The sequence below is a fragment of the Eulemur rufifrons genome, chromosome 9 (assembly GCF_041146395.1).
Source record: "Eulemur rufifrons isolate Redbay chromosome 9, OSU_ERuf_1, whole genome shotgun sequence".
NCBI lineage: Eukaryota > Metazoa > Chordata > Mammalia > Primates > Lemuridae > Eulemur > Eulemur rufifrons.
Window position 1 is genome coordinate 36847348 of NC_090991.1, and position 23683 is coordinate 36871030.

General features: G+C 56.8%; 1 protein-coding gene across 1 annotated transcript; it reads left to right on the forward strand.

Moving 5' to 3' along the window:
• The first annotated feature begins 1131 nt into the window (after positions 1–1131).
• On the forward strand, positions 1132–23634 carry THRA (thyroid hormone receptor alpha). The gene is made up of 9 exons (XM_069482489.1): positions 1132–1226; positions 11627–11980; positions 14352–14419; positions 14987–15087; positions 17040–17187; positions 17817–18022; positions 18940–19086; positions 19681–19939; positions 20385–23634. The coding sequence occupies exons 2-9, from the start codon at positions 11928–11930 to the stop codon at positions 20633–20635; spliced, it is 1233 nt and encodes a 410-aa protein (XP_069338590.1). The 5' UTR covers positions 1132–1226; positions 11627–11927; the 3' UTR covers positions 20636–23634.
• The last annotated feature ends 49 nt before the right edge of the window (positions 23635–23683 follow it).

Consider the following 23683-nt stretch of genomic DNA (forward strand, 5'->3'; position numbering starts at 1 on the left):
CAGGGGGGGTGCTGGGGTAATTAGAGCTCTGCCTGGCCCTAGGAGATCCTGAGATGAAAGGGGCTCTGGCGTCACTGGGATGGTTTTATGTCCATGAATGCAGGTGTGTGTGCGCACACATGGAGGGTGGGGCTGGCATGCTGGAGAGCTCTCCTTTGGGGAAGGGGGTCCATTTGTATGCAGCCCACCCTCCTCCTTAGAGTGGCCCTGGTACTATTTGCATTTTGGTGGGGGCGAACATGCGAGGAAATACACCTGCGTGAAGCTAGGAATGGAGGGGGTATGGCAAGTCTTGCCCCCTCCCAGAGCTCAGCAGAGGGAGCAGATTGTTGGGGAAATGGCTGGTGACAGTGAATAGAAAAAGCCTTTATGGAGAAGGGTGATATTTGAAAGGGGAGGCAGTGGATGGGGTGTGGATGTTAGAAATGAGAGGAGAGGGGAAGTAACGGAGGAATGAGCCCCCCAAAGGATTAAAAACATACGATGATTGAAGTTCAAAGGACATCAGGGATTACCTGCCCAGCCCTGGCATTTTAAGCTTGAGGAAGCTCTACCCCCGACAGCAGTGGTGATTTGCTCAAGGTCACCCAGCGAGTTACTGGTAGGGAAGAGACTCGAACTCCGAAACAAACTCTACATCTCCAAGTGTTTGGTATTTACACTTTCTCCCCATGTATGAGGTGCAGGCAGCTGGTCGATCCTTCCTCCCCACCCCCATGGTGCAAACCCCCAAACCCCAATTCTCCCAGCAAGCAAAGGCTATTTTTTAATGACATCTTTTCCAAAATATATCACCAAGTACCACTCCTGCCGGAGCCGCCTGGAGTGAGGAGGGCGAGTCCGAGCGGGGCGGGGCAGAGGCGGCCGAGGGGCGGCCGGGCCGCTGGCCGGGGTCCCGGGGCGCGGCAGGGGGCGGGGGGCGGGGGACGGGGGCCGGCGGCGACAAGGCGGCCTGCAGGGAGCAGCCGCGAGCCGGCCGGGCGCGCAGAGACCGAGCCCCAGCCGGAGCGGGGCGGGGGAGGGAGGAGCCAGAGCGGCCGCCGCCTCTGCCGGAGGAGCCGCGGGGCCGCCACACTCGCCCCCCGCCCCCCCGCGCTCACTCGCACTCACACCCGGGCGCAGGAGGCGGGCGGCCCGGGCCCCACCGGCCCCCCATGGACGCCCCCGGCACGGGGCGCTGAGACCCCCGCGTCGCTGCCCAGCCCGGTCCAGCGCGCCACGCCGAGGTAAGGAGGAGGGAGCGAGGGGGCATTAATATGCAAATGCCTCGCGATTGATTATGCAAAGCCGCGGGGCTCTGTGGCCAGCTCCCAGGCGGGCTGGGGGCGCCCGGGGGGTGCCCGCTGCCAGCTCCTGCCTTTCCCGGCGCCCCGGTGACCCTGTCACAGCCTGGGAGCTTGCAACTTACGCCCTGGGGAAGGGAGGTTGCTAGGAGGTCGGTGGGGCCCGGGGTTCGCCGGCGGAGATGGCGTCCGGGCCTCCCCCTCGAGGGCCCGCCCGGCCTCTGTCCGGCAGGTCTGCTGCGCATTCCCGGGCCGGGCCCCGCTGTCGGCCGCCGGAGCTCCCCCGCCCGCCGCGCCGCGGTTTGTTTACGGTGCGCCGGAGGCCTGCCCGCCCCCCCAGCCCCCACCCCTAGCCTCGGAGGCCGAGTGGCCTTTGCAAGGCTGCCTCCAGTTGCGGAGGGCAGTAGGAGTGCGGTGGGAGGGTGGGCTTGCATGGGCCCCGGGAAGGGAAGTCCCCCCCCTCCTTACCCGCCTCCCCAATTGAGCATGGCTCTCTGGTTGCAACACTCCTAATTGCAAAAACGCGGCTGTTTGGAGGGGGAGTGTGTGTGTGTGTTGGGGGATGCTTGATGGTCCCTAGATGATTAGGAGAGTTGCTGGCTGGGGAAGAGGAGGAATGGACCTGTGTTGTATGTACCACCCTCCCTTGTTTCCCTCCCCTTGCAACGTGTCTCTGGTACCCCTTCTCCATCTGGGGCCCTCCCTTATCCAGTGTGAAAGAAAGGCCTGGGGGAATGACAGGGGCAATGGAGACAGCCACCAGTCCATGGTTGGGGGTGGGGGATGCAGAAGGAAAGCCAGTAAGATGGGAGCCTGCCCCTCAGTGCTGGCTCTGGCCCCAGGAGGGGGAGGGGATGAAGGGGGCTGTTGTCCAAGATGAGGGGGGAAGCAAAGGTGACACGCAGACGCAGACACAGAGATATGCCCACACAGACAGCCACATGCACACCCAGGGACAACCAGGTGGACTCAAGGACAGGAACTGCTGGACACACCCACATAGGGACAAGGAAAGAGGCAGGCTGCTGCTGCACCATGGAGCTCAGAGGGGCGGGACACACCCACGGGAGACCAAGAGCATGGAGACCGACCCATGCACATACCCACGCACAGGGTCACACAGAGATGCTGTCACACACAGGGGCAAGGAGGAGTCGCTGTCACCCACACAGAAAAAGTCACTATCGCATGCATGCATGCACACAGAGCAATTGCACACAGCCGCACAATTACAAAAGACCCTGTCACTCACAGGCACACACGTGCTCGCATGAGCCCAGTCACACAGACATCATCGCCTGCCGTGACAGTCGCTGTCACTCAGTTAGATGCAGACGCAGTTACACGTCAACACATGTATACACAACTTAGCAACAAGTATTTTCTTGGACTCTTAGTGTGGAGCTTTGAGGTTCTATAGACAACAAAATCCCTGCTCCCAAGAAAATTCATCTGTGTGTAAAGGCTTTCCTGCATAATGGTGCAAATCATGCATTCCTGATAACATGTTCTCAGTCCCTATTGCTTGCCATACCACCCTACTAGACAGTGAGCTCCTTGAGACCTAGGAGAATCACTTGAAGAGCTCTGGATCCCACCCAGAGCCTAGCACAGGGGGTGCTCTGTAGACACTTGTTAATTGACTGACTGTGGGAACTGCAGACGCAGGTGCACTCATTTGCACACAGTCCCATGAACTCTTGTGCAGAACCAGTTCACAAGGTCCACAAAGTCCGAGTCCACACAGGTGCAGGTCTGCACTAACAGTCGTGTCCAGACAGCCCCAGATGCACACACTGTAGCTTGTGCAACCAGGCACGCACCTAGATGCACACAATCACAGAATTTCCCCCCCCCAGCTTCCTCCTGCCTCCTTCCTCTAGGCGCAGCCACTGTGTGGGAATGGGCTTTTTTTTTTTTCTTTTGGAGGGACAGAGAAACAAAAGCAAAGACAGTGGGTGCAGGGGGGTTCCAGAGGGCCGAGTCATGGGCTCAAAACAGTGTCCAGTGACTTCTAGCAGCTGGGTTTGTCCTAGCCTCTCGGGGAGGGGGAGTCTTGGGGAGAGGTAGTGCCTAGGGAGTGGCTCTCATCCTTACCCTAAAAGCTCACTGGGATCTAGCTGCCCTTGCTCTGGGTTATTTGCCTGGGCTTTTCCTGGGGACACTCAGTCTCCCTCAGCTGAACTCCTGCTGCCCACCATGTGTCTGGCCCCTTTTCCCACCTCAGTCCTCCTGTCCAAACTTGGAAGCTTTCCTTAAGAGGCCGTATGCTGGCGAGTGTGTGTGTGAGTGATGTGTATTTTTGACTTGGAATTTCTCTCTAACTCTGTCTCTCTTTCTGTTGCTCTGTCTTGCGGTGTCTGATTCTCCCTCTCTTTCCTTGTTTCTCTGCCCATCTGTAACTCTCTCTTACCCTGTCGCTACCCCAGTCTACCCCTGTCCTGTCTGTGTTTCTGCCACAGCCTCTTTTCTCAGCGCTGGGGACTGGCAGCGATGTTCTTCATACTTTTCCAGTTGTTAATACTCAAACTCCGCCCCTGGGCCCCGCCCGCCGGCCTCTGGGGTCAGCGCGAGGTTGGGGTGGGGGGCGGGGGGGCTCAGCTGGCTGCTCAGGACTTCCTGTGCTTCCTTAGTGCTGCTGCTACAGCTAACGGCCAGCAAGATTTGGGGGCTGGGAACAGGGGAAGGGCGGGGGTCAGCTTCTGCCCATGCTGACCCCTCTGGCTGGCAGGCCCCTCCTAGGGACACCAGTGCTGTGGGAGCCCTCAGTGTGCAGGCTGCAGCTGGCTAGCGAGCTCCTAAACAAGCCAGCAAAGAGGCTCCCAGCACAGTGACCCAAGCTGGAAAAGAATGGGCCCCATGCGCAGTGGCGGGAGTTGGCAGGACCCAGCTGAGTTGGGTCCACGGCAGGACTCAGAATGGCCTTTCTCCACACCCCTGGCAGCTGAGAACCACCTCAGAGATGCCCAACAGCTGTCTTTTTTGCCCAGCCTCAAGGCCTGGTTTGCAGGGTACAGCTGGCCAGACTGTGTGTGGGGCTGAGTGAGGCCCTCTCACCCACCATGCAGGTTCCGGCCCAGAGGGGGCAGAAAGGGCAGCTCTTCTGGCTTCTGGAGTTTAAGCACGGGGCACTGGGGCAGGAGACTCAGAGCCCCGGGGGCATCCAGAAGCCACACTTCCCTCTAGCCTCGCCTACATGGATGAGGAGGCATGGTAATGATTCCATTGTAGAGAATCCACCGGCTGCTACAGAGGGAAAACTGAGGCTTGGTCACAGGGACACATACCCAGCTGACAGAACAAGGTATCCTTCCCCTAGCAGGTGTTATGCTATCATGGTTAAGAGCAGGGATTTTGGGGGGACCTAGAATGCCTGGGTTTGAATCCTAGCTCTGCCACTTGCTGGTTTAACTTCCCCTTTGCTTTATCTGTAAATTGGGGACGATCATATCTACCTCGTTTAGCGTTTTGAGGACTGGAGGAGTTAGAATATATAAAATGCTTTAGCAAGTGCCTGTTCATAATAAGCTGTATGTGTTAACTGTTACGATGGATGCGGAAGGCTGTGGGCCTGGGATCCCCCGGATTTCTTGGAGGGGCTTAGTGGAGAATTGGGTCTCCTAGATACCACAGGAATGGGACTGGGCTGGGGGCAGTGGGTCTCCAATCTCCAGCCTCCTCACCCTTCATGTCACCTCTCTCTCCCCCACAAATTTTTGTAACCTGGGACCAATGTCTGGAAAAGAGCCCAAGGCAGGCCCCTTTGCCCCAAGCTCCTTTGACCCTCACCCTTTAGCTTAGAAGGAGCCCTTGGCATCTCAGCCTGGCACACACCTCACGAGCTAGGGGGCACATGCATCAACATTTGGGCATCAACTGCATCTCTGCTGGGAGCACTGGGGCTGGGAGAGAAAGAGAACGAGGAAAGCAGTCCCCTCTGCCTTCTTCTGTGTAGGTACAGCATGGGCTCAGGGAAGGGACAGTGGCCTTCTTCTCTCCTGGGGGCCAGCATCCCAGTTACCTGCTCTCAATCCACAAGAACCCAGACCTGACTGACAGATGCCAGATTCTCCTCCCAGCATAGTTCGGGCACTAGTGAGAAAGGTGATAGCAGAAAGAAACTGAGGCTCTAGGGACCAGGGTGGTGGGCATGGCACCTTGAGGTCCAGGGTCTGTCCTGGGTTACCTCTTTCCCTCTGTGAGTCTGGTGATAAGGGTCCCCTCTCCCCCAAACCTGTTTTACTCGGCCCCTGCCCTTCAAGGTGAAGCAAGGACAATGGGGGACTGCCCCATGAAGGTGGCCTGGGAGTCTTTGGAGTGGGAGCCAATCTCAGCTCTAGTTCTTGTGTCTGCAAAAGTGCTTGGGGAGCTTTTGTGCCCCTTGGGAAGGGAGGCAGGTGTGACCATGGTGGGAAGAGCAATAGCTGGGAGTGGGGAGACTGGGTTTCCATCATTTACCAGTTGTAAGACTTTGGGCCTGGGTTTGCATTATCTTGAGACAGTGATGCCTATCTCATTTGGGTTGAGGGTAAATACTAAACGGTGCGACGGTGCGATGACACCTGTGCTCAATCTGTGTCACTACCTGACATCGTAAGCAACGCCCGTGGATTCTCCTCTCCTCCCAAGCCTGGCATACACCAGGGTGGGGGGTGAGCAAGCTGCCTGCAACCAGAGACAGTTCTCAGTCTCTCAATGAGGCATCTGGGGTGGGAGCCTGTGGATTCACCTTGGTGCCACCTGGTAGGCCAAAGCTGGGGTGCCATAGGGCACCTCTCTCCTATGGCGGAGAGGTGGTCCAGAGGGAGGGGTCAGAACTTTGCTGGGTAGACAAGGGGAGCAAAATGGATGTTGTTTGTGCCCAGGAAATGCTATACTTGCTCCCCTGCTTTGGAGTGGGCACTCAGTCTGGGGACCAGGGACTGGGTGTTAAAGGTTAGTGCCAAAGGCACAGCCATAGCCCCCAGCAGTGGCAAAGAGCAGAGTGATTGGACCAAGCCCTCGGCCCACCTCCTCTTCCTCCTCTCTCCCTCTTCTACGGAGGAGATGGGCTCTTGGCTCCCAGAGCCCCAGCTGCCTATTTCATTTTCTCTTTTACCAGGCATGAGGGGGAGGGGCAGGGGAAGGGCACGGGGACCCAAGGCTTTGGTGGCTTTCAGCATTTCTGTACACATCAGTGAGTGGGTGTGTTGTGCACGCATCCATGTGAGAGTGTTTTTGTGCATGTGTGGGCTGGGGAGGGCTCTGAATATCTCCTGGAACGGTACCCAAAGCCCTATGGCTGTGCGCATGCGGGGTGAGTGTGTGTGTCTGCACGTGTCCGTGTGTGTGCCGGAGACTCAGCTGCATTCACGCTCTCGCGCTCTCTCTCTTTTTCTCTTCCTTCTCGATCTCTCTCCCCCCTCCCCTTTCCTCCCTCTTTTCCTATTCCCTCCCTCCCTGTCTCTCTCTCTGTGCCTGTCTTTCTCTCTTTGCCCCTCCCTGTCCCTCTCTTTTTCTCTCTGCCTCTGCCAGTTCTGCTTGGGTGGGGGCTAGCTCCTGCCTCCCTGGGGTGCCTGGGAGAACATCTTAGCCGTTCTTTTCCCTTCCACCATAACCTCCTCTCCCAGGCGATGCTCCCCAGGGCTTGCAGGCAACTTCTTCTACTGCCTTAAAAGAGGGGAGTGAGGACCCCAAGCCTTGTGCCCATGGTGCCATCTGCAGCAAGCGCCTTGGCCCTGTGACATTCATGCCTCTAGCATTCAGCTGCCCCAGCTCCCAGCTCCAATTACCTGCTGGCTGCTGGGGGGAGGGTGGGGAGAATGTGCCATGCCCAGCTTGGGGGTGCTCCTGATTCTGCCTTCTTGGCCACTTGGATCTCGTGTAGGGAATTGGAATTCCCGAGGGGAATTGGGGCAGGGGGCATGAAGTTCTATGGGCTGAGCTCTCGAGCACTGGTGTGGACACAGCCACCCATCAGTGGGCATGGGGGGTGGATGTGACCCAGAAGGAGACCTCTAGACGTGGGCACCCACCTTAGTGCCTGCCCGGAGCTGGCCTGGGGTGGAGGAGGAGGGCGAGGAGAGCAGCAGGTGGGTGAGGTTCTGGGGGAGTAGGGTGGGAAACACAGTCTTTGATGTTAATACTGGGCAGCTGGCCCGAGTCAAGGCTGCTGTTTATGTCTTTCTGTCTCTGACCTGCAGGGGGGAGTTTCCTGTTATATTCTTTTGGGGGGGTGGAGAAGATCCTTTGTTTAACTAGTCTCCCCCTTATGTATATCCCCCACCCCCATCTCCCATTCTCTGGCCTCTAAGGTCCCACAGTGGCTAGGTGATCAGAGTCAGGGGTCACTGCCCTTAAGCTCCAGAACCCCACCTCCCGGGGGCCCAGTGAGAGCTCACCAAAGGGTGCTGCCTGCCTCCCTCTCCTCTGCCCATGCCTGCCAAGCTGGTGCCCCCAGTCTGTGTGTACCCCTCTGCCATGTCACACCTGCCAGATAGTACCCTCCTCCCCGCCTTCACTCCTCCTCTCTCCCTGGCACTAGGATAACAGAGAGTTGGGTGGGGCAGCCCTGCTCAATCCATACCTGAGGATAGAACAGGGGGGTCTGGGAAAAGAGAGAGGTGCCAGCCCTAGAGAGGCAGCTACCACTCAGCGTGGGGGTGTGTGTGGCTGCTGCAGCTCCACCATCACCACAGACTCCCAGGAGCCCTTGGTGTTTGTGGCTGCCCCTGAGAGCCCACGTTGGCACACGGGGCAGCGTCTGCACACAGAGGCCTGTTTGCCTGTGCATGCCCGTGTGTGTGTGTTTGGGCTATGGTGGCTGCCCTGGCCCTTAAGCATCACCCTTCTTGGCTCCCACGGTGTGGACTCAGGGCTGCTTGGGAGTGGGTGGTGGGGGAGGAATCTCCCCCCACCCTAGCAGCAGGCAGAGGGGAAGGGGAGAGGGAGGTGTGAACCTACCCACAGCACTATTAATAGCCCACATGCCAGGCCACCAAGAACCAGCTGTCACCGTGGAAACCATTCCTACTCCCCCCTCCCCCAGCCTCCATGGGGTGGGACTTAGGCGGGTATGAAACACCCCCCACCCATCTTTCTTTGTTACCTTTCTCTCTTTGTCTCCCCTCCCCTTATCTGCCCTCCTTCCTTCCTCACCCCTTCTTTTCCATCCCAGTCTCTTGCTCCCCTTTCTTCCTCCCCCCTACCTCCTTGTCATCCCTGGCTCTGCCCCCATCCCTGCCCTGTCGCTTTGTCCCCCCACATTTTTCTTCCCCTCTTCCCCTATCACCCTTTTTACCCTCTCCTCCTCCTCTTTCTCCCTTTCCTCAGCCCCCCTCTGTGTGTGTGTCGCTATGACTGGCAAGAAGTAGGGCTGGGCTTTCTTCAGAGCATTAAGGACAAAGTTCAGAGGCCCCAGAAAGGGCCAAAGCTGAGAGCAGACACTGAGGAGAGTTGGCGTGTGCAGTATTTGGGGCTGGATCCTGGGGGCAGAGAGCCCCCTCTGGCAGTCCCAGGAGTCCTTTGGGGGTGTCTCTCAGATCTGCAGGACTGCGGAGTGGGACAGACCAGGAGTGGGAACCTGGCACGGTGCCCATGGATGCCGCATTGGCCTCTTGTCCCTGTTCCCCCCATCACAGAAGCACTTAAGCTTAATGAAATGCTTCCCCCTCCGCAGGCACCTTGCCCATGCTGCCACCCGGCAGCTCTTATCTGACAGAGAAGGAGTGGGTGGCCAGGCCAGCCAACAGGTGGGCCTTGCTGTCCTTCTGTCCAGCCCAGACTCAGAACCCCATAGCCCCACCCCCTCTGCCCCTGGGGGCCGAGCCTGCTGCGCCTCTGCAGGGCAGGTGCCAGGAAGGAGCTTGGGGAATTAAGCTGCACTCCTGGAGGAGGGGACAGAAACTGCCCTTCAGGGTGGATATCCCTGCCCCATGCCCCTTTCTTGCTGATCTTTTTCTGCCCATAGCTAACACAGGCTCACGTGGTTTGTGCCTCCCTGCGTGCTGGGCCCTCCCCCTCTGCTCTGTGTCACCTCAGAGGCCCAAGTACTCCCTGGAGAGGTATTAGGGAGTCTCCAGGGGTTCCAGCCTCTTGCTAGGTGCCAGGTAAGGCTGTCCTAGACAGTGAGGGCAGCACCTTGCTCCTCTGCCCACTACGGGGGCCAACTATAGCTTGGGCTGCACCTATTGGCAGCAGGGCACCATTCAGCTCGGCACAGAGGTAGGCAGAGAGCAAGCCTGCCCTCCCCCAGCGGGCACGTGCAAGCCCTTGGCAGTGCCCAGACACATTTGGAGTTAAGGCTGGGCTGGGCAGGGGGAAGGGGAAATAAACATGGTGGCTTAGGTTGGCACTGCCCCAGGTCTGCCCTGTAGCAACTGGTAGTGGCGGGGGTGTGGGGGGAGGGGGTCCTCCAGAGCTGTGGCCTGGGGCAGGAGTTGCCCATGCCATGCGGCTGCTGCTGGTGTTCCCTGCCCAGCCTGGCCCACAGCTGCTAATGCCCATTCCTGTGCACACTGGCCCTCTGCGCCTGCCCCCGGGGCCCACTCCCCAGGGCTGCCCCCTCTCAGCATGCCCACTCCTGTGCCTGCCTCCTCCCCTCCCTGGGGGCGCTTGGGCCTCCGGCTGGCGAGTGGATTTTTCCAGCTTCTGTAAACAAGTGGTGGCAGTGTGCCAGGCGGGCAGGAGACAGGCGGGGGCAGCACCGCAGCCAGGGTGTGCCAAGCACCGAGGCACAGCCTGGGGGGGAGATGGAGACACCCAGACCCAGAGAGAGAGAGACGTTCAGACGCAGACAGACAAGTGAAGCCTCGCTGGGCACAGATAGAAGTGGAAACAGCAAGTAGCCCTCGAGTGTCCAGCCCACACTCCACGAGGGCCCTTGCCCCCTGCCCTGCACTGCTCTGGCTGAGAGCAGCAGGCCCCAGTGCCAGCCCCTGGGTATCCCCACCCACTCCTTCTCCTCCCCCACCTCCACCCCTTAGGGCTGGCTACGCCATTATAAATTTATAACAGGAATTTCTCCACAAGCCAAGAAAAACTTGACCTACTTTCCTGACGGCTCCCTGGGCTAAGGCTCCCCACTCGTACCCTCCCCCCGTCTCCTGTCCAGGCCCCGATGCCCAGTCCTGGTCTGGGGTGGGTGGTATCAGAGGTAGAATGGGCCACCTTTCTGTGCACCACCCATGCACCCAGCTTGCCTGGGTACAGAGGCCCTGCCCATGCCCAGACTTATCTCTCCCTTCTCCTCCCGCCCTGGCTCCTTATCAGCTCCTGGGGGTGGGGCCAGGGGGCCCAGGGGCGAGGTCTCTGGTACAGCAGCCACGTGATGGAGGTTATATGTGGGGAGCTGCACCCTTTGTTCCCCCTCCTACATGCCCACACCTGCCTGTGTGCACGTAGACGGTAAGCCACAGGTCTGCAGCCCAGGGTCAGAGGTGCCGTGTAGAGGGAATGGTGGGCCCAGGTTGGCACTGCCCTGGACTTCAGGTAGCAGAACAAGGCTAGCGTTACAGCCAGGCTGTGAGTTTCTAATCCCTCAGCCACCTGCTTGCTAGCTGTGTGAACTTGAGTGAATGATGAAGCTTTCTGAGACTCAGTTTCCTCATTTGTAACGTTCTGCTGCCCCCTTTGGAGGGCACATATTATCTACTCAGTTAACACACATCAATTTCCTTCCCTCTTCCCCTTGCCGTCTTGGTCGGTGGCAGCTCAGCAAAACCAACTGGGAAGTCTGGTCTCAGCTAAACCAAGTGGGGGGTGGGATTTGAGACCTTGTATGGGAAGCTCTGGAGTCCCTGGGGGGCCAGGGTCGGGTGTCATAACTTAGCCAACAGCAGAGGAGGTCAGCTCCCCACAGCTTTCAGCGTCTCTCTCTGTTAAGACACCGAGATGGGCATTCACGATCCCAGCGTGCTGCCCTATGCCCAACCCTTCCTTCACCGGAACCCCCATAGCTGTGCTGAAAACTGCGCATCCCTGGTCTCCTCTCACCCCTATAATATTGATGAATTTTAGGAAAACTTGACTAGAGGGTTGGTAACAATAGCTAATGTGTCGTAGACACTCATTAAGGTGCAGGCATTTGTTTGAATGTGAGGATTGAGACGTGTTACCTAGCACATAAAAGATCTCAATCTTTTCCTCCATCCCTCCCCATGTGTGGGCTTAAGATGTGGATCTCCGATGTTTCCTGCTGTACCTGTGATCTAAGGGGTCGACTTGGTCCTCTCCCTGCGCCTACGCTCCATACCCTCTGCCATCTTGTTATGGCCCATAAAGCCCCAAATGTCGCCACCAAAGGAATCCTACCTACGCTCTCGCCGTAGCACCCTCTTACCCCTGCCTCTCTCTTCTCTCTGCAGGGATCTCTGAACAGGACAAGACTCCGAAGCTACTCCCCCAACCCAGAACCCCGGACCCCCTCGCAGACCCAGCTTGCCCCCAGCCCTCCCACCTGCCACTCCCTGGCCCCTCCCACCGCCCGCCCCCGCTGGGGTGCAGGGCATGGTGTGAAAGGCCAAGTGCTGAGGCGGGTACCATGGGTGCTGTGCCCTAGGGCCTGGGTGGCGGGGGGTGGGTGGCCTGTGGGTGTGCCGGGGGGGCCAGTGTGCCCACCCCAGTCTCTTGGCGTGCTGGAGGGCATCCTGGATGGAATTGAAGTGAATGGAACAGAAGCCAAGCAAGGTGGAGTGTGGGTCAGACCCAGAGGAGAACAGGTAATGGGTGTGGCAACTAGATCATGCCAACTCCTGAGCAGCAGGCATGGTCACCTGGCTGGGCAAAAGAGAGCTGAACTGAACATTTAAGCACCTCTTGAGGGTGGACTTGGAGCCAGCAAGCCTTCTGCCTACCTTTGTCCAGGGGATAAAGTCAAGTTCAGATGTGGCAAAGAATTAGGTGCTTGGATTGAGAGTTGCCCATTTTGAAGTGAGGAGTGATACGGAGCAGAGTAATTACAAGCAGCAGGCACATGGCCCCTCCCTTGACAGTGCTGGGCAGTTTCAAATGCTCCCCATGTCCCCTCTGTCGTTGCTGCCCTCACCTGAGCATGTAGGATCCAAATGGCCTTGCCATTTTCATCCTCTGCCTACCAGCCCGCTTACCATCTGACCACAAGCGTGTTGTCTACAAGCTGTGGTTCGTATAACATGACATTTCAGGACATATGCACCAGTAACTATTGGTCACAGCCCACGCTTATATTTGGATTCTATTGGGAGTCCTACAAGCTCTTCCTTGTTCATGGTCAAGGGCGGGCACTGTCATGGGACTCCTCCCAGGAAGTGGAAGTGCATGCCAACCATGAAGGTTTTGCTTACACGTGGGTGAGGCGTCAGCCCTGCACATAAATCTAGGGATGGGTTACCTGTGATCTGCTTTGCCCTTTAGGAGCCCAGAGGGTCTTTGCCTTTCCCATTGGCTCCAAGTGGCACAGAGCTCTGTCCCAGTTGGCATGGTACCCCGGGAGCTGGGAACAGCCTGTGCCTATGGCTGGGGAGAGGATGGGGGTAGGGGTGCTATGGGGAGCAGTGTGGCTGGCGTTGCCTAGGAGATCAGATCCTGAGCCAGGAAGCCAGAGGCCTGGCCAGGCAAAGCCCTAGGGCCAAAGACTGGGTCCCTGGAGGGGTGGAGGAAGTCCATGGAGCTGGCAGTTGGGTAGGGCACTAGGTAACCCCCCTCCCCCAAAGCCTCAACCCAGGAGGGACTCTGAGGATGATCTGGCCTGTCACTGTATGGGTGTCATTTGCAGCCCCTGTACTTCCCTGCTCAGACTTCTGTGGGCCTGGGAGAGTCTGCCCCTAAGGCTTAGAGAAAGGCAGGAATGCCAGTTCCCAGTGCCCGAGGACTGCAGCCCCTCCCCCATCATCCTCCCCTCCCCCATGTCTTTGCGCCACCTTGTGGCTGTCCCTGGGACTGCACCCAGAGGCTAAGAGTCTGGTAATTGCTGAAGAGGCCAGCTCAACTGGGGCCTAGGTGGCTTGGGTTCCCCTGCACCCACCCCTTGGGAAGGCAGGAGGGAGACCTGACCCTCCAGCCTTGTAGGAACCAGACAGGGGTAATCCCCAGGGGGCATAGAACACAGGGCTGTCTGTGGCTGTGACCCTGGCCAAGGTCACTGTGTCAGTGTGTTGGGAGCTGCCTCTGCTCCAGGAGGAGGGGCCCTGCAACATGCCACGAGCAGGGTGGGTGTGGAAGATTATACAATACTTGCATGCATGTAGAGGGCTTATGTAACCTGTGTGTGCTGAGGTTATGTAACATGTATGTGGAGAGCCAGGCGACATACATGTGTAGTGACTGAGGGTTGCTATTTATACTTTGCATGGAGGGGCTCAGGGTCCTTGTCCTGGCTCTGACCCGAGTGCATGGTGTCACCAGGCACAAGTAGGGCCTCGGTTTGCTGCTTTGTTAAATGGAGGCCATGAACAGGGTAACTTTAGTGTTTTCAGTCACTGTGGGTTATTTAGCATATGTGCATGCCTGGAAATCAAACATGATATTCACACTGGAGGGAGAGAGGTGGCATTAGTAGGTGCCTGTCCAGAGGGTTTTGTAACACATGGGCATATTCTAGAGATATATAACACATTTCAGAATGTCCTAAAAGTTACGTAGGTATGTAGGTCCTGGTGCTTGTTTACCATGCTTGGGTTTATGCTGAAGGCTGCATAGTTATTCACATGCACTGTTATGTTGCATGTATATGTGTGTTCTAAACGTTCCATAGCTTTAAGCATATCCTGAGGGTTCTTTCAGCATATTTGTCATTTACTGAAAGCTTAAATATTTGGATGTCCTGTAGATTCTGGTTACTTAAGGTCTGCAGTGTGTGTGTATGTGTGTGTGTATATGTATGTGCGTGTTCTAGAACATGCTTGTGCTACAGCCAAGCCCCTTATCTCTCTCCCTTGTAGCTTCCAGATAGCTGGACCCTTCTAAGCATTGTCAGCTGACTTGGGGGGTTGGGAGGTAGAATGAGGACACAGATAGAGGGACTTGAACCTGGGGGATCGTATCAGCCTCTAGGAAGAGAAGGGGGCTGCCCAAAGACGGCTTTGTGATTCTGCCCACTTTGCCCCCATCCAGTGCCAGGTCACCAGATGGAAAGCGAAAAAGAAAGAACGGCCAATGTTCCCTGAAAACCAGCATGTCAGGTGAGCCTGGCTACATGTGCTCATTCTCCCTGCCCCCAAGCCCACCAAACCAAGCAAGGCCTGCTCTGGGCCTGGGCATGTACTGGCAGCTCCTGTGCCCCATGGGGAGAGCATCCTACAGGACTTGGGGTGGACTTATTTGAGGGTGAGAAGGGTGATGTGGGGAGTGCCCCACCTTCAAGGATGGATTAGGTCAGGAAGGGCCTCTTCTCTTGATCCCTCACTCAAGGTCTCCCAGAATCAGGGGCTGAGCTGAAGTTCCTAGGGGCTGTGTTCTGAGATGAGCTGGGGACATTTGTTTTTCCCTCTCCTCCATCCTCTGCCCTTTAGATACAGCAAGAAAAAAAGCCCTGAGTGGACAGTGAGAAGAACTGATATACTCTGCATACTTAGGGAAGGATTACCTCCCAATATATCTCTAGGATTCTACCTAGAGACAAAGAACCCTCCAGGGAAGCTGGGCTAGGAGGTGGGCCAGAAACAAAAAGTTGGTGGATGGGGAAAGTATAGGAGCCTCTCTGCTGGGGCTCCAAGCCATGCCTGCCTGCATCCTTTCCTTCCTCCCAGGGTATATCCCTAGTTACCTGGACAAAGACGAGCAGTGTGTCGTGTGTGGGGACAAGGCAACTGGTTATCACTACCGCTGTATCACTTGTGAGGGCTGCAAGGTACGGAAGCGATCTCCAGCCACTCCCCACCCCCAGAGCCCCCTTCTCACTCCCGTTAAGTCCCTCAGCACTGACATGACAGACAAGCTCTGTAAGCATGTAGTCTAAAGCCCACGTGTTACACCATCATTCCTCTTCTCTTATTCATTCATTCATTCGCTCCTTCATCATCCCTGTTCTGCACTCGACGAATGTCAGCTGTCATCCATCCGTTCAGCATATTAGGTGCGAGAGGTGCAAGACATGCTCTGTCCTCAAACCGCTCACAGCCTACCAGAGAGAGAAAGACTTGAAACAGACATCAGTGGTTTTCAAAATGTGGTTCTGGACCACCTGCAGTACTCATTAAAATGCAGACTTCCAGGCGTCATTCTACCACTATTTGCTCAGAACCGTTGTGTGGTGGAGCCCAGGAATCTGCCTTTTAATAGTCTCCGCAGGTATTTGTTTTTATTTCAGCATATTATGGGGGTACAAATGTTTAGATTACATATATTGCCTTTGCCCCCCCCACCCGAGTCAGAGCTTCAAGCTTCAAGTGTCCATCCCCAAGACGGTGCGCACCACACCCATTAGGTGTGAATATACCCATCCTCCTCCCCCTCCCACCTGCCCGACACCCAATGAATGTTACTACTATATGTGCACGTAAGTGTTGATCCCCAGGTATTAACTGAAAGTGTGAGAGCCAGTGCTGGGGGGCATGGTAGGAGCATGGAGGAGAAGAGGATGGCAGGTTCCTCCTGGACAGAAGGGATAAGGTCATAGACTTGGGGAGGGCTAGATTGCACTTTGGTCATTTCAGCCTGTGTGGCTTTTCCAGGATCACCTCCTGAAAATGTGAGACCTTCCAAGAAACAGAATCATTTGAAAATATGTTAAGGCTTGAAGTTTCTCTCGTAGTGTCAACCAAACCAAGACTACCAGGGATTTAAAGCGCTGGAGCAGTGTTCCTGGAAGCAGTACAAGCAGTTTAGCATAGAGCGAGGATCTTTACCCCTGAGGACATCTGAGCCCCAGGGGAGCACCCTAAAAGGACAGAGAAGCCCCACCCCTATAGAGTTTTGGAGCGAGGCCCGGGAATCTGTATCTTTTGTAAGTGACCTAGGTGATTTTAATGCACCCCCCAGAATCTGAGAGCTCAGACCTTGGTGTCCCCTACCTGAGGCCCAGTTCTGGCTCTGCTGCCCACTTGGCCATGTGACTTTGGGCAAATTGCTCCAAGCCTCAGTTTCCTAGTCTGCAAAATGGGGACAGTAGCAGTTCCTACCTCATAGGGTTGCCCTGAGGGTTCAGTGTGATGCCCCATGAAAGAGAAGCCTTATCTTTACTAAGTGCCCAGCATGGAGTAAGCACTCAGTAAATATTAGCCCTTCATTATCATGACCATCTTGATTCTTGAGGTTTTTCCTTTAAAGCAAAGGCCAATCCCAGTCTATGGAATTGAAATCTTTCTTTTCACGCTACTAGGATTCATACCCAATGCCTTTTCTTGACTTTTTTGGTCCATCTGTTTCATGAATTCCACCTGCATGGGCACCAGGCATCATACATGAGAGTGGTTTTTGGGTCAGTGCTGTTTTTAGAGTCATTTAACAAGATGGAAAATAAGGTATTACTTGGATTTCCAAAGCTGCTATTCCTTTAGGCATCATAGCACCTCACACCGTCCCGGGCACAAAGCTGCCCATCATGGTCATCATTCCTACCTCCGCCACCTCCACTACCCAGGCACTCCCCACCCCTCAGTCGTGGGGGCTGAGGGCACACTTTTCTCAGGTCCTTTGGCCTGGCAGAGCCCAGTGATCCTGGGCTGGCTGTGCCAGGAGGCTGCCAGGTTCCCTCACCGATCCTGCCTTCCTCACAAACCCACCCCCGCCCCAGTGAACCGCACTGTTGGTTCAGGAAGGGGAAGTCATGATCACAAACTGCTCCATCTCCCCCCACCTCAGGGCTTCTTTCGCCGCACAATCCAGAAGAACCTCCATCCCACCTATTCCTGCAAATATGACAGCTGCTGTGTCATCGACAAGATCACCCGTAATCAGTGCCAGCTGTGCCGCTTCAAGAAGTGCATCGCTGTCGGCATGGCCATGGACTGTAAGGGGCCCGGGTGGGGGGAGTGGAGCCAGGCGGGTGGGGGTGGCAGCTCCCTTCCAGGGTGCCCTCAGGGCCCATAGGGCAGAGTGACAGTCCAGTCCAGGTCAGGCTGATGGCAAAACGTTCAGAGTCTTGGTCCCTGCATCCTTCAGCCCTGGGGAAAAAGAAACGATTCCTCTCTGGGCCCTGGGCATAGGCCCCCATGCCTTCCACCATGTGAGGGCCTCAGAGAGAGAGTTGTTGGGCAGAAGGAGCTCCTCGGGCACCCACCCTAACATATTGTTTCTGACTACCTTGAAGGTACCCCGCTTCTGGATGAGAGAGGGCATCCTTCATTAGCTAGGGATTATGTGGCAGGGTCTTCTAATAACTCCTATATCATAACCCATTAGACCAGAACGTGATATTCATCTGGAGCAGCCCAAATTGTCATTGACATGGTCCCAGGGGCCCAGGGATTAATCATGATCTGAGTTGTGCCATCCAACTGCTAGGTGATTTAGGAAGTCACTTAACCTCTCTTGGTCCTCAGTTTCCCCAACCTGTGCACTAGGAAGAGTGGTTTCTGAAAGGATTGTGGAGAGGGTGGAGGGTGCTATGCAGAGGACCTCGCGCCTCTCTGTTGACAGTGGTTCTAGATGACTCTAAGCGGGTGGCCAAGCGCAAGCTGATCGAGCAGAACCGGGAGCGGCGGCGGAAGGAAGAGATGATTCGATCACTGCAGCAGAGACCAGAGCCCACTCCTGAAGAGTGGGATCTGATCCACGTTGCCACGGAGGCCCATCGCAGCACCAATGCCCAGGGCAGCCATTGGAAGCAGAGGCGGAAATTCCTGGTAAGGAGAAAGGGGCCCGGGGAGAGCAGCAGCCAAGTGGCAGGAGAGAGAGCTCAGAGTCTTGCCTCCTCCAGGAAGCCTTCTTAGTTTAATCTGACCCAAAACTGACACTCTTCACACGTTGGCAGTCCTGATTCTGTATACTTGTGTATGTGTCCTTGCTGTCTGTGTCCTGCCTATTCCATCTGATTAGGAGCTCCATGAGGACGGGGCCTTGCCTTCCTCATCGCATTTCCAGTGAGGAGGGGCGACCTTCCTCTTTTTCCTGCCCATAGTGACCAGGGTTGGGGGTGGGTAAGGACACAGTCATGTAACAATATTTTGGGGCACCAGGCATTGTGTTAGGCCCTGGTAAAACTGGTTGCCAGGTTTTTCCAGGTCAGTTTGTGGGGAGGTGGACAGTTGGTGGTATGTGGTGTGGCTCCTGGTTCCTGGTAGAGCGTGCCATGGAGCAGGACGGTGCACTGTTAAGAGCATGGTCTCCAATGCCAAGCAGATACGTGTGTAACAGTCAGGAGTCAGACTGCCTGGGTTCAAACCCTGGTTGTGCTACTTATTAGTCACGTGACTTTGACCTTGGTACTTAGCTGCGGTACCTGTGAAATGGTGGTAATCATAGTATCTTCCTTTTAGGATAGTGGTGAGGATGAAATGAGATAAGATATGTAAAACATGTAGCCTAATGCCTGATCACATGTTAAGTATTTGATAATTGTAGCTGCTATTGTCGTTACCATTGTTGTTATTGCTCTGGTCTATCCTCTGCCCCAAGGTGAAGGGAAAGCCTTAGGGCTGGGACTCCATTACTGGCGGCCCCTCTTCCTGAAGCTGCCTTGGAGCTCCCCCTGGTGGGCAGGCAGTCCCAGCGAGAGGGCAAAAAGGGTCTGCACCCCGGCTAACCGCCCCCCTCCCTCTAGCCGGATGACATTGGCCAGTCACCCATCGTCTCCATGCCGGACGGAGACAAGGTGGACCTAGAGGCCTTCAGCGAGTTTACCAAGATCATCACCCCGGCCATCACCCGTGTGGTGGACTTTGCCAAAAAACTGCCCATGTTCTCCGAGGTGAGTGGCAGATGGGAGGGGAGACGTGGTGCCGTGCTGGAGGGAAACCGGGGGCTGCTCCCAGCTGAGGTCCTCTGGACAGGGAACAGTTCCCGTAGATCAGCACACGCCCAGCACACGTGTGCACACACATACACCTCCCCACACACACCATGCACACACACACACACACACACACACAGGGCTCGCTGATCTGAGGAACTGGCTGGCTCTAGGCACCCACTTTCCCAGCCCCTTCACCCTCAAGTCTATGTGGCCATCTCAACTCTAGGCAGCCTGGAAGTTCTCATTTTACCGAGCACTAGCTCTGGAGACAGACAGCCCTACTAGCTGTGTGACCTTGGCCAGGTGACCTAAATCCCCTGTACCTCACGTTCTCATCTGGAGTGGGCAGGGGGTAAGGATCGGACCTAACTCACAGGCATACTGGTGAAGTTTAAATGACATAGGGTGTGCATGTGGCCCAGCACATGGTCAACTGTTTAGAGTCCATGTTTCTGACTGAGGCCAGTAGTGGCCTCGCAGCTCCCAGGGGAGACTCAGGGACGTAGGGAGGGGTGTGCTGAGTGCTCCTGTGGCCCTGCCACTCCGCAGCTGCCTTGCGAAGACCAGATCATCCTCCTGAAGGGGTGCTGCATGGAGATCATGTCCCTGCGGGCGGCTGTCCGCTATGACCCCGAGAGCGACACCCTGACGCTGAGTGGGGAGATGGCCGTCAAGCGGGAGCAGCTCAAGAATGGCGGCCTGGGCGTAGTCTCTGACGCCATCTTTGAACTGGGCAAGTCACTCTCTGCCTTTAACCTGGATGACACGGAAGTGGCTCTGCTGCAGGCTGTGCTGCTAATGTCAACAGGTACCTGCTGAGTGGCCGGGAGGGCTCAGAAGCTTCCAGGGGCCCCAGAGCTTGGCTGGCCCCTGGGCCTGTAGCTCTGCTCCTCCCTAAATCTTACAGGCTCTCTCTGCTCCCCAGCTTCCCTGCCCAGTCACCCCGCCCCCAGGCTCCCTCTGTGTCTCCCACCGCCAACTCTGCTCCCAGGCCCATCTCACCCCCAGTCCCTGCTCTGCTCCTTGTCCTGTCTTTGCTTCATTCTTTCTCTGTCACTCCCATTCCGCTTTGTTGCCACACACCTTCTATCCTCAGCCCTCCTGGGTCCCTCCTTTTGTCAACCAGTTCCCCTCCCTACCCCCATGCCTACCCCACTTCTCTCTCCCCAGCCACCCCTCGGTCCCTGCACACCCCCAGCCCCCACAGCCCCTCTCTGCAGCCACTCACCCCTCACGCCCGTCCTTCCCCGCAGACCGCTCGGGCCTGCTGTGCGTGGACAAGATCGAGAAGAGTCAGGAGGCGTACCTGCTGGCGTTCGAGCACTACGTCAACCACCGCAAACACAACATTCCGCACTTCTGGCCCAAGCTGCTGATGAAGGTGACTGACCTCCGCATGATCGGGGCCTGCCACGCCAGCCGCTTCCTCCACATGAAAGTCGAGTGCCCCACCGAACTCTTCCCCCCACTCTTCCTCGAGGTCTTTGAGGATCAGGAAGTCTAAAGCCTCAGGCGGCCAGAGGGTGTGCGGAGCTGGTGGGGAGGAGCCTGGAGAGAAGGGGCCGAGCTGGGGGCTGAGGGAGACCCCCCACCTCTTCTCTCCTTCCTCTCACCCTTGGATAGATTCAGCTCCCACACACACACCCGCACTGCCCAGGTCCCTCCTCAGAACCTCCAGCCCTGGGACAGGGCAAACAAATGAACTTGCTATGAAAAGGACAGTGTGGGAGGCTGGGGGACCCCGTCCTCTCAGAAGGTAGGGGAAGGGAGGGAGAACCGAGAGGGACAAGCCATCTTGATCGTAGTAGGGGAAGGAGGAATATGGGATGGGGGAAGATGCCCTCCACTCAGCCCCTACACACACACGAGAGAGAGCCCCCCACCCAGCTCCTTGGCCTCAGTTTCCCCTCCAGGCTGGGGCCCCTCTACTTCCCCAGTTGCCTGGGTGCAAAGAACGGCTTGGCTTGGCTCCTCCCCTGGAGGTTAAAAATTATAGTCATTCTAACTGCACTTTGGAAACCAAGCAAGGGGAAAAGATAAATGAAGAAACACTAGACAGAGAGAAAAAAGACAAAAAAGAGAGAGTGAGCGATAGAGAGAGAGAGATGATATTAAATTATTAACTGAGGCTGGCCAGAGGGGAGGGACCCCCCTTACCACCCCATGCACTTTGAGAGCTGCCCCTCCTCCCCCCATATCAGAGAGAAATGCCCCACACACCAGATCCCCAAGGGTAGGGCTGCCGATCAGAGCTGTGAGAACACAACAGGGTCCTGGCCACCCCCTTGCCTTGCCCCGCCCTCTGTGCCCCACCCCAGTACGTCCTCTGCTGTCTGCCGCTCGTGCCCGCTGAGTTCCATCTACCTCTCATGCTGGATGCCAGCTGGCCCCTCACCAGCCTGCCCTGCTGCCCGCACAGCTACCCTTTCAAGTGCCCAGCCCCAGGGGCCTCTCCCTGTCCCCCTCCTTCTTCCCCACCTTGGCAGCCAAACAGGAAAAACTGTGGCTCCGGCTCCTGCCCACCTCATATCCTGCAGTATTAGCTACAATCCAGATGCTGCTGCACTTGGGGGGTTGGGGGGGCTGTGCGTGAGTGTCCCCCAGAGCCTCACCCCTTTAGGTCTCTGTTTCCCTGTTTTCCATCTGTCCTCTGGGCTCTCTCTAACCTCTGCCCTCCTTCCCCACTCCCACTCAATGCACTAACCCAGACTCTGGGCGGGCAGGCACCAGATTGGGGGTGTTTAGATAAATGGCACTTAGTTGGGGCCCTGGACAAAGGGGTGGTTGGTGCTCCTCCTTTTTTCTTTAAAGCTCTTTAGGCCCACCACCCCTCTGCCCCTGGGACCCCCTTCCCTCTTCTTTTCTCTAATTCAGGGACTTTGGCTTGAGCCCCCTCCCACCCTCCTGGTGGGGAGTGCTCTGTTGGTCTGCACTTGGGTGAGCTGCCCTCCTCCTCCTCCCTTTGGCTGCCCCCCACTTCTCAGGGGAGGGAGGAAGGGAGGAGGGAGGGACAGAGCAGACCAGAGGGCCCTGGGGTCAGGGCTGCATGTCGGCAGGGATGGATGGGTGGACATAGATGCCCCCGGAAGCCATGGGGAATGGGGCAGGGGGCGGGGGGAGGGGTGCCAGGGCTTCCTGCGCTTTGCACTATTGGGGCAAAAATGTCTTAAGCAGTGGGGAGCCTGCCACCCCACCCTGACCGTCAGCCTGCCACAGCCCCCTACACACATACACGCACGCACGCACACATGGGAAGGCAGTGCTATGCTGCCCATCAGGGCAACATCCTTCCCACCCTGTTCAGGTGTTCCAATAGGGATGGAGGGCCTGGAGGAGCATCCACTGTCACCTGTGCATGTGCCTGTCCCACCCTGCTCTGGGGCCCTGGGCTGCCGAGCTGTCTTTGTCTGACTATCCTCTCTCTCTCTCCTGGGGTACTGATTCCTGTGTTACTCCAGTCCCATGGGTAGGCTCTCCTGTACCTTCCTCCCACGCCTGGGGGCCCAGTGGAATTCCTGACCTGTCTACTGTCTCCCCCACTCCTCCCTTCCCACCTCTACCCCTCCATCCCCATCCTCAGCCATGGACACGGTGGAAAAAAAGGCCTTGAAGAGCCTTGGCCTCTTACAGGCACCTGGGACTCCCCCCACCCTCCCCAATCATATGAGCTGTGATTCCCCTCCCCCTCCCCTCCCTCTTGGTGATGTGGGTTGTGTGTGTGTGTGTGTTCTCTGCGTGAATGTGTGAGTGAGTACACGTGGTAGGGGAGGAGCCAGGGAGACTCAGGAGTGCCATGCACCTGCTCTAGAGGAAGTAGGGGACAGGGCCCTCTCCTGGGGGCCATTGGTGCTAATGAGGGGGATGGCCTTGACGTGGGTGCTTAGCATGCCTCCCCCAGTATTGGCCCGGGGCACTAGGGCAGGCAGGGTGGGGCAGCAGGTGCAGTATTGGTGGGAGGACAGGTTGCTGGGAATAGGATGAGGGGGCCAGGCCAGGACAAGGGGGTGCCAGAGCCATGACCACTACCCCGCCCCCACCACCCGCCTCTCCATCTCAGTATTCCCCCTCCCATCACTCATAACACACATACCTCATCCAGCCTCCTCCCTTGTCAGACTTGGGGAGGGTGGGGGAGGAGCCCCACCCCTTCCCCTGGTGGCGGGTCTGCAGGGCTGGGAGAGGGCAGGGTGTGTGACAGAGACACCGTCCATAAGGGGGACAATATCTCCTGCCCTGGGAACTCCTGGGTGGGGGGAGGGGGACACTGCCCAGAGGCGCTACTGAATGTATGAGAAGCTGGTGCTGGGGTGGGGGGAGGGGGGTTGTGGCCAGAAACAGGAAAGGAGGTAGGTCCCTTCCCCAGGGAGGGGTGAGACCTGTAGGGGTGACTCAAGGGGCTCCTACTCCTGCCCCACGTTGACAATCAGTATGTCTGTTATGTGCGATTTTTCACCCCGTTGTGTTTTGGGTCAGGATTTTAAAGAAAGATATTTTTATGGTAATTGTTGCTCGTCTATTTTACTATATATTTATGTAATAAATATATGATGAA

Bases quoted from the DNA above. Each gene is read 5' to 3' on its own strand.
- THRA (XM_069482489.1), top strand. From the start codon at position 11,928: ATGGAACAGAAGCCAAGCAAGGTGGAGTGTGGGTCAGACCCAGAGGAG. The intron at 18,023-18,939 runs GTAAGGAGAAAG...CCCTCCCTCTAG, and splicing joins AGCAGAGGCGGAAATTCCTG to CCGGATGACATTGGCCAGTC. The intron at 19,087-19,680 runs GTGAGTGGCAGA...GCCACTCCGCAG, and splicing joins AACTGCCCATGTTCTCCGAG to CTGCCTTGCGAAGACCAGAT.